The following is a 19,245-nucleotide window of genomic DNA, read 5'->3' as shown; positions in this document are numbered from 1 at the left end:
TCCCTTTTCCTGATGGTGGACACCTGAGTTGTTTTCATTTCTTGCCTACTATTAATAAAGTTGCTCTGAACATTCTTTTCATAGAGGCTTTTTTTCACTTTGGATTTTAAAATTCGCTCTATGTCCACTCTTTATGTAGATGACTTGTTCTTATCCAGTAATATCTTCCATCTCCTCTTTCCTGCATTTCTGGAAATAGTATAGTGTATTTAAAAGGGTACTGTGGCTGGGTGTGGTGATTCACCCCCCACACCTGTAATCCCAGTGCTGACAGAGGCTGAGGCAGAAGTCTCACATGAGCCCAGGGGTTAGAGATTACAATTAGCCATGGTTGTGCCATTACACTCCAGCCTGGGCAATAGAATGAGATTCTATCTTTAAACAATAAAAATAAATTTAAAACACATTAGCTAGAAAGTCCAGCAGTGAATATCTTAAAATTTTGGTGTTCCTACTGTGTGATCTGGGATAAACACTCTGTTATCCCTAAAAGAGGGATCCAGCTAAAGGAGTGTCTCAAGTACCTTTCTGGAGCAACTGTTAAGGATTTGCTACATCATGAGTTAGCAAAAATCACTTTCATGATCAGTTGGCTAGTAAAACTTCACGTGAGCCACTTACTAACTATTTGCCATTCCTGGGCAAGTCAAGTCTTAGGCCTTTTGCCATTTTGTTTCTGACTGTAATGGGAGACTAGCTAATTTTTACTTGAATTACCATAATCTTCTCAAAGTTTAGCTCTTTCCCCAGAGGGCAGAATCCTAAACGAATTCCTTTCTTAAAAACTTTTATTTTTAGGGCGGCGCCTGTGGCTCAAAGGAGTAGGGTGCTGGTCCCGTATGCCAGAGGTGGTGAGTTCAAACCCAGCCCTGGCCAGAAACTGGGGGGGAAAAAAAAAAAAAAAAACATTTATTTTTAAATAGATTTAAGGGGTGGGGTACAAATGGGTTTTTGTTACATGGATGAATTATATAGTGGAGAAGTCTAGGCTTCCGGTGTACCCAACACCTCAATAGGGTACATTGTACTTAGCAGGCAGTTTTTCATCCTGTGCTCCTTGTGCTCAGTCTCCAGGGTTCATTATGTCACTCTAAATGACAGTACATGCCCGCTTCTTAGCTCCCACTTATTAGTGAGAATAGATAGTGTGTGGTTTTTTTGTTCCTGGGTTACTTAACTTTGGATAATGGTCTCTAGTTCCATCTAAGTTACTATAACAGGTATTATTTCATTTCCTTGCAAAAGTTTCATCTTAGCATTGTGGATTATGTCATCCCTTGCCTTTTCTCTTATTTTTAGAACCTTACAGATAGCTTTGATTTAGAGATTCATATTTTAATATAATTTTTCTCTACCTATTCCCAGTAGAAGTCCTCAGTTATCTCAAAGCTTGGGCCATTTGTTTCCCCCCTTTGTTACTTATGGTAGGGAAAGAAAATGTGTTTTTTGTTTGTGTTTGTTTGTTTTTGGTGGGAAGAGAGCTGTGGCTGCCTGTGCACAGCTGCCTACCCTGATACTGGTTTTTTTAATGTCATTCTCTAAGTAGGATCTGGCAGAAAACTAATTAGATACATATTTGAGCAAAATGATGTGCAAAGATAACTGTATGGCTTATAAAAACTGATTGTGTTTATAAGGATAAAGCTTTCCATTGTGTAAATTGTAGAATTTAATAAGGTCAAAAAACCTTGGGAGTTGGGGGCTACCCATGTTTTAAGACTGCTGTACATAAATTAAAATTTTCGGATAATTGTTTGCGTTTCAGATAGCTGTGTTTATACATTTTCTGAATCCTAAAATGTTATCTGCCTCTTTTTTTACTTAGAATGCCACATTGTAACTCTTTTAATAATCACTTGTATAGAAACTGCTTTTTAGGGGCCGCACCTGTGGCTCAGTTGAGTAGAGCACCAGCCCCACATACCGAGGGTGGCAGGTTCAAACCCGGCCCCGCCCAAACTGCAACAACAACAACAATAACAAAAATAGTCAGGCGTTGTGATGGGCACCTGTAGTCCCAGCTACTCAGGAGGCTGAGACAAGAGAATCGCCTAAGCCCAAGAGCTAGAGGTTGCTGTGCTGTAATGCCACAGCACTCTACCCAGGGCAACAAAGTGAGGCTCCATTTGTATAAAAAAAAAAAAAGAAAGAAACCACTTTTTATATCAGCAAAGTTTGTCAGCCTTCATAGAAATAATAACCTTGGATTGCATGCTCTGGACTGAAGCAGCTTCTCTGTAGCCTCAGGAGAGAGAGGGAAAATAAAAAAGAGAACATAGTACCTCTCCTCGGCTGAAGGCTTAATCTTTGTGGTTCTAGATCTATTCATGAATCATTATCTCTGTGCGGCAAATGGATGAGCGATTTCCAGATAAGTCATAATAAGGATACCATCTCTTCCCTGAGCCCTGTACTTTCATCTTTCTTCTGTATCATATGGTTTTATCTCTCTCATGTGATTCATTAATCCAAGTAAACATTTGTTAAGCATTTTACTTGTTAGTTTCTAGATGCTGGGAAAACAAAGTTTTTCCCTTAACCATTAGAATCGTGGAGAAGTTTTAAGTATTAGAATGACCGTCAAATTTTTGTGTTCAATCATTTTGTCTGTAGAGGGGAAGGATTTGAAGGGAGCAAATTGGAATGAAGAAGACCGTTAAGGCAAGAGTTAAGCATCTGAAATATAGTGGCAGTTGGGTTTGGAGAGAAGAGAGAGAATTTAAGAACTATTAGAAATTAGAGTTACCTTGAAGGTGAGGAAGGAGGGATGAGTAGTAGTTCTCAATTACTTAGAACTCTACCTTTGGTGTCTAGCAAAATAGAAGCACAAAGAGTGAGGTGATAATCACTTACTGAAACTTTGTGTGATTACCCTAAGCAAGAATGCTATCAAACTAAATTATTAATATATAATGTTGAATTTTATTTGTGTATACTTTTATCTAAAAAATGGAAAGATAAAAGGATATTAACAAGAGGAACATAGAAATATGTAACAAAACTGGGATTATTCAAGTAGGATGTTTTATAGACTCATTAACTTTCTTTTTTTGAGACAGAGTCTCACTCTGATGCCCTGCCTAGTGTGCTGTGACATCATAGCTCACAGCAACCTTAAGCTCTTGGGTTCAAATGATCCTCTTGCTTCAGTTTTTCTGTTTTTAGTAGAGATGGGGTCTTGCTATTGCTCAGGCCTGTTTGAACTCCTGAGCTCATGCAATCTACCTACCTTGGCTTCCCAGAGTGCTAGGATTATAGGCGAGAGCCACTGCACCTGGCTGATTCATTGACTTTTATTTTTGAAACATGTTGGGCTTTTTGCATAATTCATGAGTTGGTCCACAGTATGAAGAATCCTGCTTTGAAGAGTGAAGAGAGTAGCCAGTATATGACTGTTGGCTTAATTTTAAGGTTCTTGGTTATTCTTTATTGCGCCTTTTGAAACCCTAGTTTATTTTAACTAAAACTAGTATTTTTTTCATTACAAAGATTATAGGGAATTTATAAAACTTAATTTCATTGCTTTTTTCCCCCTTTAGAACATATAACAAGGAAAACAGAAGAATCTGAATCACACATGGAGCCTGAAATTAAGAGGAAAGTGCAACAGAAACGGCACTGTAGTACACACCAGCCTACTCCTCTGTCTCCTGCTTCAAAAAGATGTTTAACACATTTAGAGGTAGGTAGAGAAATTATTTATTACTAATCAGATAGTATTTTTATTATTTTTAGTACTTATTAAATTCTATGTAATCTTTTTTATATAAGACCAAAAGACACCTGGAAATGTTATTTAGGCAGACTTTTCTGCCTTCAATAAACCATTTTCTTACCTGTCCAAACTACAGAATTTTTTTTTTTTATGAAAACAGTTTATCTGTGCCTTTCTGTATTCACTCCAAGTTGTAACACACTCCAAGTCATTGCTCTTGACCAGAACTTTTTTGAAATAAATTTAAGAAAAGTTAAAAATAGAGTCCCTGGTTTGGTGGTTGTAGCTGTACCACAGTGGTTACGGCGCCAGCCACATACACCAAAGGTGGTGGGTTCAAACCTGGCCCACACCAACTAAACAACACAACAAAAAATAGCCAGACATTGTGGCGGGCGCCTGTAGTCCCAGCTACTTGGGAGGCTGAGGCAAGAGAATCGCTTAAGCCCAAAAGTTGGAGGTTGCTGTGAGCTATAACGCCACGGCACTCTACTGAGGGTGACATAGACTCTATCTCAAAAAAAAAAAAAAAAAGAAGAGTCCCTATTCCTCTCCCAGACTCCCTGGTTGTTCCCATTAGCTTTACAGTCCTTTTCTCTGTGCCCTTTTACCTCTTCCTTCCTCCCCCCATAACCATTTGTGTATATATATTTTTCCATACCATCTGAGTATGTACCACCTAATAGTTCAGTGTGCTTCTTTTTTTTAAGAACAATACAATTCTTGTGCTTCACTGAGAAGAATGTCACAAATATAAGAGGGATTTTATGTAACAAATACAAGCAGCATAACCTGGTTCTTTGTACTTTTAATGATTTCCCAACAATAAAATATATTACATTGTAAATTTAAAAAAACTCAACAAAATAAAAGGTTGGATGTGGAGGCATTTTTCTATATAACCAGAGTGCAGCTATCAAAATCACAAAATTAACATTGATTCAGAATTATCATTTGCCATAAGCCCTATTCAAATTTGACAAGTTAATTAATAGGTATTTCTATACTCACTTATTAATAGGACTTTTAATGTAAAGTAGAGCTTTTCCTTACTACCCGTTTACTTCACTATTTATGTCAGTGTGGACACGTGGATTCTTGTTTTACTCAAAGGGCTATAGTTTATAACTTCCATTATTTTATTTTGATACTAAAATTATTCTAGATGTTGTCCACACTGGCCCTTGTTTATTTTTGACATGTCTGCTTAATTCATTGAGTACTTGTTTACTCTTTGGTATAAGAAGACTGATCGTGTATTTCCCTGTCTCAGCCCTCGAGTCACGTATTTGTCCAAGGAGTCATTAATGCTTCCCTTAAGTAGAGAAGATATTTGGGCACTAGTTATGTTCATTGATACTGGTATCATTGTTTCTAGGCCCTCTCAGTGGACAGAAGGAAATATATATATGTGTGTTAATAGTTAATGCATTAATAACGCTAATTGTAGCCCAACACTACGGTGTTTTAGTCTTTCTCACTTTGCATGTAACTCCCTCCTCTCATAGTAAGAAACCTGACTCCTAGTCATCCCCATGTATTTACCTATTTGTTCAGTTTTCTTTATGTGATCAGTCTTCCGCCATGCCAACTTAAGTGTTGCTCAGGCCATCCTGACATCCTGCACTGCCTGGCCCAGGTGACAGAGGAGGAAGGATGAAAGCTTCCCAGACACAGCACCCTTTCTCCGGAGGCATGCCAGCTGGAAACCTCAGAATTTTTTTAATGCCTCAAATAAATTTTTCTTTTCTTACTCTTTATTCCCATGCCAATTGTTCTTATTTTTTTCTTAGTGGTTTTTCTTTCCACGTATAGTCTGAAATTCCACCCTCTTTATTGCTTATAGGAAAAGATTTTGAATTTCATGACATTAATTGGAATTAAATGTTTTTAGGATATATAATAAAAACAACATTTTCTCAGTAGTGTCTCCTCAATAATACACTCATTGTTTCTAAGTATAGTTGGTTATTTATGGGTAGCGACTTACAAATAGTATGTGATATATAATTTGGAATTATTTTATTCTGTAAAATTCTTCCATTGACCAAAAGGGGGAAATGAGATTTTAATCAATTTTTGTTTTCCAAAAGAAATTATACATAACATAAAATGTTATGAAATTTTACTACTTTATATAAAGTCTGCTAAAACTAATTGAGCAATGTTGAGATTCTAGTCGTTAGACCAGTAGGTGGATAAAATTCTTAATCTCTAGTTTTTATCCTGAAACATGTTATTTTCCATTGAGTTGATCTGCATTTTGTTCCTAAGTTGTAAAAAGTTCTAACATATAAGGTGAGGGAAGGCATATACTAATAGCTTAGGATATATTTTATTCTATATTTTAATGTTGAGAATTTTAATAGTAGAGATATACTTCTTTCTGTTTTTGTATCAATTTTATAAAAGGAAATAACTGGAAGTATCACTTTTCTGTGGAGTTCTTTTCACTTAGATATATCCTATTTATCTTTATTATAGACAGTAAAGTATTGGAGCCAGTCAGCACTCAACCTTGATCCATATCCTCAGATTCTTAAAGCCAGAATTAATTTATATATAGCTGACTGCTGGACTAGATGGTCTTGAAAATTTCTTGCAGCATTCTGATGCTAAATCCCAAGTAACATGACTTATTCCGGATCTCATGGTAGCCATGGTGGGGATGTGGGGGACTTAATTTTGAGGCTTGGAGGGGGGAGGGGTTTCCTTTTTTTTGAAATAAAATGCCAGAATCTTTTATGTCTTTTGTTCTTTTGGAACTTAAAGTTTCTGAACAGCTTGAATATTGTCCAAAATGTGGAAAAGAAAAAGAAAATCAGACCAAATGCCAAAGTTTTGGTGTTCTTTTTCCTAAGGATTTGCAAAGAAATTGCAGACAAGCTGTAAGTTTGAATGATTCTACCGGACCATTATTGAGAACATCAATTCATCAGAATTCTGGAGGACAGAAATCACAAAACACAGGATTAACAACGAAGAAGTTTTATGGCAACAGTGTGGAAAAGATTCCAATTGATATTATTGTGAATTGTGATGATAGTGGACACAAGTATTTACAGACTAATGGAAGAGTCATTTTACCTGGCGCAAAAATACCCAAAATCACAAACTTAAAAGAAAAGAAAACAAGCCTGTCAGACCTAAATGATCCAAGTAAGTATTTTGCTTTCTTTGATAATATTTACTTCAATCCAATATTTATATCTATACATACATACATCTTTTTTTTTAATGCCAGTATTGGTATTAAAAAACTTTGTTCTCATATGGTCCATCTTAAATGTTTGAAAAGTCCGAAAACCATAGACCTTGGCATCAATCTTAGGTCTGAAGACTGATTGTGCCTTGCTTTCTGACTTTGGCCAAGTTAATTTAATCTCTCTGAAGTAAATGTATTACTGCTGATTGTGTTTTTAAAGGAGTAAATAAAAGAATATATATGAAGTGGGCGGCGCCTGTGGCTCAGTGAGTAAGGGCGCCGGTCCCATATGCCGGAGGTGGCGGGTTCAAACCCAGCCCCGGCCAAAAACCACAAAAAAAAAAAAAAAAAAAAAAAAAGAATATATATGAAGTGCTTAGTGTAGCCCAGTAAAATATTTGATACATAGAAAGGACTCATGGGAGGGAAGCGAGAAAGAGGAGAGAGAAATTGTTTGTAGGCAACAGATGTCTGAAGAAAACCAGAATCAAGAGACTAGGTGTCCTCAGAGAAATACTGATACTCCAGTCGCAAGTATCTTTTTATTCCCTATTTCCAGTTTCCAGAATCTCAACTCTGCTCTTGATTTCCTTGAGTTCTCCTCGCATTGTTCATTTATTTTGCGTCATTCTTGAAAACCCAAGAACTTTAACCAAGACATAAATTAAATCAAAGCTTTACTAATCTCATCATTGAAAAATCAAATGGATTGTGAGGATTTTATAACATTCTCAAGTCATTTAATATTTTGTTTTGTTACAGGAAAAAGATTTTATTATCATATTTGAAAACATTTATAAAAAAAAAAATAGGGCGGTGCCTGTGGCTCAGTCGGTAAGGCGCTGGCCCATATACCGAGGGTGGCGGGTTCAAACCTGGCCCCGGCCAAACTGCAACAAAAAAATAGCCGGGCGTTGTGGCGGGCACCTGTAGTCCCAGCTACTCAGGAGGCTGAGGCAAGAGAATCGCTTAAGCCCAGGAGTTGGAGGTTGCTGTGAGCTGTGTGAGGCCACGGCACTCTACCAAGGGCCATAAAGTAAGACTCTGTCTCTACAAAAAAAAAAAAAAAGAAATAAAATTTATCTCTAATCCCCGCCCACAAACCCCAAAAGGACTCAGTAAAAATTAGTTTCCTTACCACTTTTGTGCCTCTCCTAGATCTTTTTCCTGTCTTTGAATATATTTGTATGTGTGTGGATGTGAAAGGCAGTCCTGTTGTAATAAATAGCAAAAGATGAGAAATAATTGGAGACAGTCTGAATAGAGTATGCACTATAAAGGGGGGAAGACCTGGTATAATACTCTATAGAGTGATTGTCAAGATATTTAATGATGGGAATGAAGCAAGCTGCAGACAACAGTGTTTATTATACAAGATGGAAGAATGAATATATAGTCAGTTTTAAAAAATGGAAGCCAGGCACAGGGGTGCTATCCTGTAGTCCCAGCTACTTGGGAGGCTGAGATGGGGTTTGAGTCCAGCCAGGGCAACATAGTAAGGCCCTGTTTCATTTTTCTTTTCTTTCTTTCTTGTTTTTGGAGACAGAGCCTCAAGCTTTAGCCCGGGGTAGAGTGTCGTGGCATCACAGCTCACAGTAACCTCAAACTCTTGGGCTTATGCAGTCCCCTTGCCTCAGCCTCCCAAGTAGCTGGGACTACAGGCACCTACCACAATGCCTGGCTATTTTTTGGATGTAGTTGTCATTCTTGTTTGGCAGGCCCGGGCTGGATTCGAACCCACCAGCTCTGGTGTATGTGGCTGGCGCCTTAGCCACTTGAGCTACAGGCACCAAGGCAAGGGCCCTGTTTCTTAAAAAATAAAATAAAATAGAAAGATTATGAAAAACTAATAGGCAAAAAAAAGATTGAAAAGGGGAAAAAAACATACTATGCAAAGTTGAGGATGTGCCCTGGAAAAAAACCACAGAACTGTGGCTGTTTTTCTGAAGGGAAATTGGAACTTTCAGCATTTTAAAGGCATATAGTGGGGAGGGGAAAGGCAATGAGACAAAATGGTTGCATTCTCGTGAGACCCAGGAAAATTTACATCTCTGTTTTGCTGCCTGTAAAGGTAAACTTGTGATTCATTATTAGCGTGGAATCCAATAGACTTTAGTTTTACGAGCTACTAGACAGCAAGCTGTGGACCTAAAGTTACAATTTTCATTTCCTTGGTTATGAGAGGTCAACAAGGAATTTCCTTAATGAGTGATTTAGAGAGCCAGTTCTTTACAGGTGCTTGAGGCCTTTACCTTTTCTTTTACATATGGAGTTGGGGGAGGTGGTCCAGAAATTTTTATTTTCTTTTTATAAGGTGTTAGGGATAGATGATAGATTTTTATCAAATATACCTTCTTTTACAGATTTGACTTTGGAAACATGTAGATATTTTACATAATTATAAAACAAAATTAAATTTTAAAAAATTTAAAAACAAATTCAAAGACAAAATGAGCAAATGAACTTAATTACATAGAAAAAGTAAATAACCCTAGTTCACATGTCTGTAATTTTAAATGCCATTTCCCAGTAAAAATAACCAGAGCTCCTCAGAAAAATAGTTGATCTAGGTCTGGAGCATGTAACATAAAAATAACCTAGATCATCTATCAGGAAGCAGTCACAAACTAATAATGGACCTGTCAAAAAAGACTTGGAGCTACAATGAAAGGGCTTCCACTAACCACTGAATGGACTGCTTGAGTTACAAAATGAATCATTACTATTAGCTAGTCATTTAAATATGTCAAATATTCCACCCCCTCACAACCCCACTTGCCTGGCTTTAACAAATATATGTCTAATATATTAAATTCAAGTAGTTTATCATGATGCCTGCTAATATTATAATTATTGATGATGGGCTTTTTTCCTTTTGGAAAAGGGAAAAAGCCCTTTGTTTATTTGTAGGCTTCAGAGTTCCAGACTGTATCTTGCTCTGCTGCCTCAGCTAGAAGGCAGTGACGTAATCATAATTATCGATGATGGGCTTTTTTCCTTTTGGAGGTTGCTTAGGGTTCTAATGTGTTATTCTGAAAGTTGGTGAATAAAGGGGAAAATATTAGGAATTTTTTTTACATGTCGTGCAGAAGTTTTAATGTCATTCAAGCACCATAAAGATAATTATAAGCCAGGCACGGTGGCACACACCTGTATTTAGTCCCAGCTACTTGTGAGGCTGACGCATAAGGATCACTTGAGCCTAGGCCTTGGCTGCACAATTTAAAGATGATAATAATTATTGATAGAACACTTTTCCCTTTTAATATATATTTTTGTGCTTTTTTTTTACAAACATCATACCTCAATAGACTTTTTAAAAGCTACATATTTATATGTTTTTTACATGTCATTTGCTTCTTGCAGTAATTCAGTGAAATAGGTATTCTTATTGTCCCCAATTTCACAGCAAAGAGTAATTAAGCCAAATATAACTAAAGCAGCAAAACCCTAACTTTTAAATACTGCATGTGTAGATCTGCTTAGATCTTCTAATATGTCCTGTTAGGCTTTCTGTAAATAAAAGACCAGTTCTGGAAAAGATACAAGCACCTGAGATTGGACACCAAAATAAAAAAGTGGAAAAAAACTGGGGATGATGCTTCTCTGGGACATGTACATTACTCAGTAAATATTAACGAAACTTTTATGTGTGGGATACTGTAACAGAAAATTCTCCTATAAATTCATGCATTTTTCAATACATGATTTTTTTTTATTTTTTTTTTCCCACATGTAAGGTACTGTTTTAGGCCTAGGAGTATAGCAGTGAACACGACAATGTTTCTATGTTCTTGTAATTGATAGGTAGTAAGGAAAGATAAATGAGCAAGTAAATATCCACAATAAAGAACAACAGGAAATTTAATTTAGTTTATATGACTGAGTTCCTGTGTACTTAACTTTAGATTGAGTTATCAATCAAAAAGTGATATTTAAGCTTATAATTGGTAGCAAAAATTGCAGGTTGACAGAAGCACAGTCCAGACAGGAATAAGCTTGTAATTGTGGGACAGAAATATTAGCTAGTGTGCCTATAGCATACACAGAGGAAAAAAAGAGTAGTACGAGAAAAATGGACAAATAGGAGCCAGATGATGTAAATCTGCACACCAGACTAAAAAGTTGGTGTGGACTCAGGTACAGTATGGGTGGCTCTAGGGAGTTATATAGAGGTGGGTATGATAAGGTGCAATAATGAGTGCAAAGTGTAAGAGCAAATTGCTTTCATAATGCCATTTCTTAACCCACATTTATTTACTCCACAAGGTACATTAAGCATTAGGCATTGGTCCAGATTTTCCCAAGGACTTACTAAGATTTTAGTGATTTCCTGTGTAGGCTAAAATTGCTTGGTTACATGGAGTTTTGCATATATTTCAAATGCATGCTATTTTGTAAGTAAGTTGTATGCAAATTAGTTTCACACATTAAATTTTTGGAACTCTGAAGCCTACAAATAAACATTTAGTTCTTCTTGTAACTTGCTTATGTTGCTGTGTGGGTGAGTGGCAACAGACTATGGAATCAATTTTATATTTGCATAATAAGGTATTTATTTTTAAAACAATTCCCAAGTTTTATGCTTTCTTCAAATTTAACTTTTCATCAGATAAAGTAGATAATATCTTTAATTTTTTCTTTCTGAGACTGTATCTTGCTCTGCTGCCTCAGCTGGAATGCAGTGACGTCATCATAGCTCACTGTAACCTCACTCCTGGGCTGAAACAATCTTTCTGCCTCTGTCTCCCCTGTAGCTGGGACTATAGGCAGATGCCACCATGCCTGGCTAATTTTTTTCTGTTTTTTTTTTTTTTGTAGTGACAATGTGTCTCATTATGTTGCTCAAGTTGGTCTTGACCTGTTGGCCTTAAGAGATGCTCCCACTTCAAACTCCCAAAGTCCCAAGATTATAAGTGTGAGCTACCATACCTGGCCCATTGTTTTTTTCTCAGTTATGAGAAAGATCAAAAAAAAAAAAAAAAAAAACTAGTGTATTTCTCACTGTGGTAATTTATTTACTTTTTTTTTTTTTTTTATTCTGACCACTAGACCACCAGGGATTATGAACATTCCTAACTGACAGAAATGAAATATAAAATTACAATTTTAATATAAATTTGAATATAAGCTGTAAATTTTTTTATAATTTTAGTTATTTTGTCCAGTGATGATGATGATGACAACAGTACTAACCGAAGAGAGAGTTTATCTCCTCAACCTGCTGATTCAGCATGTTCTTCCCCAGCACCATCTACTGGAAAAGTAGAAGCAGCACTAAATGAAAATACCTGCAAAGTAGAGCATGATCTAAGAAGCAGTCCAGCTGACCCAGAGTTAAATACAGTTACATTGTCAAGAAAAGCAAGAATGAAAGACCAGGTACTTTTCACATTTGTTCAGATTAAAGTCTCCCTTTTAGGGTGTAAATATTTTTTTTAAGGGCAATTTGACAGTGTCAGTAGGAGAAAAAGATTGATTACTCTTTAAGTGGCGCTTAAACACCATGTAGAAAATTATTTGAATGAACATTAAACCATATACAAAAATAAATTTCAATTAAACTTAGGGCTTAAAGTATAAAAAAATTCAACAACAAAAAAAAATAGTATCAATCTTACAGCAAAATCTTAGTGTATGTATAGATAAAGGCTACCAAACGGGGAAATCATTTTAACTTGGACTTGTTTTTACAGTAATATTGTTATGTTTTATCATATTGTGTTTCATTTTATAATTTACTATATAAAAATTTCACAATGGAAATGGGTAGCATGAATAATGTTATAGCTAGGTATGCCAAGCTAGCTACTCTAAAGGCCAAGGCTAGAAGATTGCTTGAACCACATGTTCCAGGCTACATTGACCTATGATTACACCACTGCACTCCAGACTGACTGACAGAGCAAGACCCTGTCTCTTAAAAAAAATTCTATATGTGTATGTCTGGGCTTATAGGAGTACAGATGAAAATATGGAAACATAACATACTTGGTTAAGCTGGGAACCTTAAGAAATGAAAAACAGCATAAAGCAATCATAAGGGTAATAAAAAATATGGATTAATATTTTTATATAATCTTAAGGAATGCCTTTCCAAGCATGACAACACAAGCAAAAGAGTAAATGAAGAGATGAATATTGGCTTGGCACCTGTGGCTCAAGCAGCTATAGTGCCAGCCACATACACCTGAGCTGGTGGGTTCAAATCCAGCCCAGGCCCGCAAAAACAACAATGATGGCTGCAGCCAAAAAATAGCCAGGCATTGTGGCAGGCGCCTGTGGTCCCAGCCACTTGGGAGACAGAGACAAGAGAATCGCTTGAGCCCAGAAATTAGAGGTTGATGTGAGCTGTGATGCCACGGTGCTCTACCCAGGGTGACAACTTGAGGCTCTATCTCAACAAAAAAGAAAAAGAGATGACTATATTTGATTAAGTGAAAAGTACTGAACAGCAGAATTCTACTCCAAGCAGAATCTGATAGGTAAATGTAGATGGGAAATTATGAACTTTGTGACAAAGTATAAATTGGTCCTTTACATGTTTTTAATTTTCTAAAAATCAAGACATAGAAGCAACCCATAAGAAAATGAGTAAAGAGAATGGGGTTTCAAAAAAGGGAGTAATCCAAGTAGTGAAAATGAGATTAAAATGCCATTTGTTAACTGTTGAAATTGCCAAAAATATTTATCGTACAATAGTATCTCATCTTGGTCAGTGTTTCGGAGTCTAAAGTGATATGACTTTGCTAGAGGGCAGTTTGGCAATAATTCTATGTGTATCGTAGTTGAACTGCAGAAGTGCTCTTTGGTAAATAGTTTGTCATGGGGAAAGATCAGAAAGAACTTAGATGTCCAGCACACAAGAATTTAGTCAAATAGTGGATTTCCAGGTGATGAAATTTGTAGGTAAGTACTTTTCAGACTGGCACACTAAACCATCAGGGTACCTTGTTGTTCTTATCAGTGATGCTTCATAGGGAAGTGTGGACCATTCAGATTCTAGCCTTAGTCCTTCTACTGTGGATTCAGCAGAAACAGCTCTTAAATTGTCTTTTTTTTTTTTTTTTGAGACAGAGCCTCAATCTGTCCCTCTGGATAGAGTGCTGTGGCATCACAACTCACAGCAACCTCAAACTCTTGGGCTTAAGCAATTCTCTTGCCTCAGCCTCCCAAGTAGCTGGGACTACAGGCGCCCGCCACAACGCCTGGCTATTTTTTGGTTATAGTTGTCATTGTTGTTTGGCAGGCCCAGGCTAGATTCAAACCCGCCAGCTCTGGTGTATGTGGCTGGTGCCTTAGCCGCGGCTACAGGCGCCAAGCCTGTTTTTTTGTTGTTGTTTTTAATCTCTCTCAAGTCAATCCCTTGACTTCAAGTGATCCTCCCACCTTAACCTCCAAAGTGCTAGGATTACAGGAGTGAGCCACCGTACCTGGCCTAAGTAACTTCTCAGGTGAAAAAATCACTCTAAAGCTTTAAAAAAATATTTAGTCATATAGGGAAATATTCACGATAAATCTATTAACAAGCCTGAGAAAGCAATTTACAAAACCACAATAGTATATATGATAATTACATTTTGTTGTAAATATTTTTGCCTATGACAGTAGGTCACAGAATGTTTCTAGGTAGATAATAGGAATGGTGCGCTTTCAATTTCAGCTGGCTTGTTCAATCTTCTTCGTTTGAAGTATTTTCTTTCTTTTTTTTTTTTTCTGTTCTTCCTTTAGAATTCTCTTGCCTTTTACCTCCCAAGTAGCTGAGATTACAGACACCTGCCACAACACCCGGCTTTTTTTTGTTGTTGTTGTTGGTAAAGACAGGGTTTCACTGTGGTTCACTCTTGCTCATACTGGTCTTGAACCTCCGAGCTCAGACAATCTGCCCACCTCGGCCTCCCACTGCACTGGGAATACAGGCGTGAGCCACCACGCCCAGCCTGCAGAAGACTTTTTGTTTCCCCTTTTATTTTCTGTCAAGCTTTTTTTTTTTTTGTAGAGACAGTCTCATTTTAGCGCCCTGGGTAGAGTGCCGTGGTATCACACAGCTCACAGCAACCTCCAACTCCTGGGCTTAGGCGATTCTCTTGCCTCAGCTTTCTGAGTAGCTAGGACTACAGGTGCCTGCCACAATGCCTGGCTATTTTTTTTGTTGTTGTTGTTGCTGTTTTGGTGGGGGCCAGATTTGAACCCGCCACCCTTGGTATATGGGGACGGCGCCCTACCCACTGAGCCACAGGTGCCCCCACTTATTTTTTATTTTTATGATGATAATAAAGATACTGAAATACTATAATTCCTTTTAATTTATACTGTATACTTATATAAAATGCATTGTTCTTGGCAGTAGTTTATTGTCCACAGTGCTTAAAGAACTTTTTTTTTTAATTTTGAGAGAATCTCGCTCATTAATGCCCAGCTTAGAACCCAGGCAGTGTGTTTATATTATGATTAATTTGTATTTAGAAATGACTATGAAATCATAAAACTATAATTTAACAGATCTAATATAATTTAAATGTAAATATTAAAAATACTTTTTGTAATGGAAATAGCCATTCCCCTAAATTCCTTCTTTTCTAAAAAATGACTGTTTTAATTCAAATACTGCTACCACTACCTACCACAGTCACTAGCAGCATTTTACTCTGCACGAAGTACTCGGCTAATCTGTTTGTGTGTGTTAGCTCACTGAGTAGTCACTCTTTTCATGTTTTAAAGTTTAGGAAACCAAAACCTTAGCTTTATGAGATCATTAAAAGAAAGTGTGGCTGTTTGAACCCAGGCAGTTTGATTCCCTAAATACTGTTCTTGACTGCTCTACTATTACTTGAATTTGAAATATTAATAACAGCTAAAGTATAGCTAAGTAACAAAGAAGGAATTTACTATCATACAGCATAAAAACCAGTGAATTATTTTATCTAATACTATTAAAGGGAAATTTAATGTGATGTGTGATGATCATTGGGTCTTATTTGCATATGTGTGTTTAGTTTACAGGCTTATTTTAGTAAATTATTAAGTGAAAGCTATCTTTTTCATTTCAGTTCGGCAATTCTATTATCAACACACCTCTAAAACGTCGTAAAGTGTTTTCTCAAGAAACTTTAGTTGATCCTTTATCTTTAAGCTGCCAAAATTCCTTTGAGAGTATCATTTTGAACTGTCGAAGTATACGTGTAGGAACACTCTTCCGGCTATTAGCAGAGCCTGTAATTGTAAGTACATTCTTAAGCTCTTTATTGTATCAATTACTAGCTTTAAAGATGTAATACTTAAAATTTGTTAGGTTAAAAGATGTAATTTAATAGAACATCAAAATTATTTTAAGATTTCAAATTGCTTTATGGGTATATAAATAGTAGCATCTCATTATTAAAAATCAGTGTATAAAAATCTATCGTAATGTTTAAAGTAGTAGCATATTCATTTTAGGAAGATACTTGTGATAATCAATGAGTTAGAAAAACTTCCAATTTGTTGTTTTTCTGTTGTAATGTGGATGAAAAGAATATATTAAAGAATTGTAGTCAGAAAATTCAAAAGCTTTGGGGTTTGCTAAAAATTGTATTATAGCATTAAACCTCCTAGAATTAGATTATTGGAGTACAGTGACTGCCTGAGAGGCATTGTTCTTTATGGTAGTTTATTGTCCGTAGAGCTTAAAGAATTTTTTTTTTTAATTTTGAGACAGAGTCTCACTCTGTTGCCCAGGCAAAGGTACTGTGGCATCAGCCTAGCTCACAGCAACCTCATACTTCAAGGCTCAAGCCATCATCCTGCCTCAGCCTCCCAAGGAGCTGCTACTGCAGGCACCTGGTACAATACCTGGCTAATTTTTCTGTTTTTAGTAGAGATGGGCTCTTGCTCAGTCTGGTCTTGAACTCCTGAGCTCAAGGGATCCTCCCACCTTGGCTTCCCAGAGTCCTAGGATTACAGGTGTGAGCCACCTCGTCTGACCTGAAAGAAGTTTCTATAGTCCTCATACCTGTGTACTTTTTATTCTACTGCTGCTAATTCAGATTTTTGTTTTCTATTGGAAATTTTAATATGATCTCCTTAATCAGCCTTCTTAGTCATTATTTTTCTTTCTAATGTGTTCTAAACATTCTTGGTTTAAGGTTAATCTTCCTAAAGCACTGAATTTGTTCTGTACTCCTTTATTTTACAATGCCCTAACTCAGTGTCCCTCTTTGTTTCTAAATGTTGGCTCCTAGTATTGTCTCTTACACATAAGGCAGTGTCTTTAAGAGAATATATTTTACCACAGCAGGAAAGTTAAAAAGTGATTTTATTATTTAAATTATATTGAATAAATACCTATTGTTTTCTGTTTAAAGTTCATGGTTCTGGGATATAATATGATCAAAAGAAAAAAATACAGATTTGTTTATAGAAGCAAATGAAACATGGACATGGTTTCTTAGCAGATCAAACCTCCATAGGAATCCAACAATTTTTTTTCCATCAAACAATTTCAGCTTCTCACAGTTTAAAAACTAGAATGTTACAGAATGCCCAGAGTTTAAAGCAAATTATGAGGTCTGACAATTAAGTTCATGAACTCACCTTAGAAAAAGTGCTGCATACCTCATTGCTAAATATATTATAGTCACCTGTAAAGTATTCCCTTTGCGAAGCCAGGCACAAACATCATTGGGGGCCAAGTAGAGAAGGTGTTCAATGCAGTACTTGTTCACTGGCTAAACTTTCCTCACAGAGCCATGAGTTTTTGGCCAAGATTTGCATTGAAGATTTTCCTGTTTCTCTATCCATTGTTAATACTTGGCCTGCTATGCTTCTCACAGTCAGCCAATGATTTTGACACACAGTTCAATGAATTTTTCCAGTGTTTTCATCAATTCTGCTGGTTACTGGCTGCCCTGACCTTTCTTTATGAGAGACACTTTCTTTATCAGAGACGCTTTCTCTCCCCTCAGAAAATGTTCATTTATGTATACCCTGTCATTTTCTCCATGGTATTATCTCCATAAACTTGGATTAACATGTCCCTGGTTTCACTTCCATTCTTGCCAAGTTTAGCAAGAAATGTATGAATGTTTGTTATTCTAATTCAAGCTCCAACATTCTTTTAGTAGCACACAAAAACACACAACAACAACGAGTGCCACATGTTGACATGAGCACAGCTGTGAGACACTGGGGTACTAAGGTTATGAAACCTCACCAAATGGTTTATACAGTACTGCCAGTGTAAACACACAGTGGCAAGTTCGCGAATTTAATTGTCAGGCCTGTACATATAGACTGTCTACCCTTTATTGGTCAGAAGCATTTACAATATGCCGAAGTTTTCAGGGGTATATAAATTTCATGTCTACATACCCCTGCAAGCTTTCATAGTCACATTATCTTTCCTAGTTTCTGTCAGTTAACAAAAGCATCACTCTACGTCAACTTCATACAAAAGTGTCCTGGTGCACCTATAGGTTTTATGGCTTTCCTCCACATCAGAGCTGCTATTGTACACTTTTTTGATGAGCTATATTTTGCTGGTGATCTAGACATTTAACCGAAAATTGCATATTTAGTTTCAAAAGTATCTATTAAGAGACACATTAAAATTTAGATTTTTTTCATAAAAATTACAGATTAGGTTGTATATGTTGCAGTGAAGACTAACTTTGTAAATTTAACTGAAGAAATAAAAGACGATATGTGTAATATAAAAATGTTTCTATGTCTTAAAAAAATTAAAGTCCTAAATACAATATTTAGCCAAAAAGTACAATGTAGAAATTTGCAGTATGTTGTTAACCTTCCTTATAGCATGGAATTTTCCCAAAGGACACTGTTCATTGAACTTGTTAGTGGAACCATAATTTCTTCAGATGGTTTTATTAAAACGGTTATTTGATATTTTCTTCTTGAACATAACTTCCTAATGTTTTGTAGTGAAATGATTTATCTGCCAAGTTACAATTAATCTGAGAAATAGATTTGAAATGTTTTATAAAATCCCACACTCTTTTATTATTAGATAATTTAATCATTTTAAATCCGTTCAGGAATAAATTGGCACTATTGAGAAATGTTAGTTTCATTTAAAATTAAATACTTTCATTAAAAAGTAAAATGGTTTAATACTGTTAGGAATATCATATATACAAAAATACAAAGCAGTCCCTAATTTTATAATGATAATATATAAAATCAAAGTGTTCAGTCAATTTAAATTTAGAAACTTTTGTGATATAGATGAAATAACCCAATGTCTGTTTATAGTGTTGATATATACCAGCAGTTCTCAACCTGTGAGTCGCTACCCCTTTGTAACAATGAAAATACATACTGCATATCA

General features: G+C 36.2%; 1 protein-coding gene across 7 annotated transcripts in view; it reads left to right on the top strand.

The window, feature by feature from the left end:
- Positions 1-19,245, top strand: part of SENP6 (SUMO specific peptidase 6) — a 108,898-nt gene that overhangs the window by 53,682 nt on the left and 35,971 nt on the right. For all 7 annotated transcript variants that reach the window (XM_053602840.1, XM_053602839.1, XM_053602842.1 and 4 more), the window contains 4 exons: positions 3,540-3,682; positions 6,577-6,874; positions 12,076-12,302; positions 15,971-16,141. In XM_053602840.1, coding sequence (XP_053458815.1) covers positions 3,540-3,682; positions 6,577-6,874; positions 12,076-12,302; positions 15,971-16,141 — 839 coding nt within the window. The remainder of the gene's footprint in view (positions 1-3,539; positions 3,683-6,576; positions 6,875-12,075; positions 12,303-15,970; positions 16,142-19,245) is intronic.

Source organism: Nycticebus coucang, chromosome 9 (genome assembly GCF_027406575.1).
Source record: "Nycticebus coucang isolate mNycCou1 chromosome 9, mNycCou1.pri, whole genome shotgun sequence".
In the NCBI taxonomy this organism is placed as follows: domain Eukaryota; kingdom Metazoa; phylum Chordata; class Mammalia; order Primates; family Lorisidae; genus Nycticebus; species Nycticebus coucang.
The sequence above is the reverse complement of the archived record's forward strand: the minus strand, read 5'-3'. Positions and strand labels throughout refer to the sequence as shown.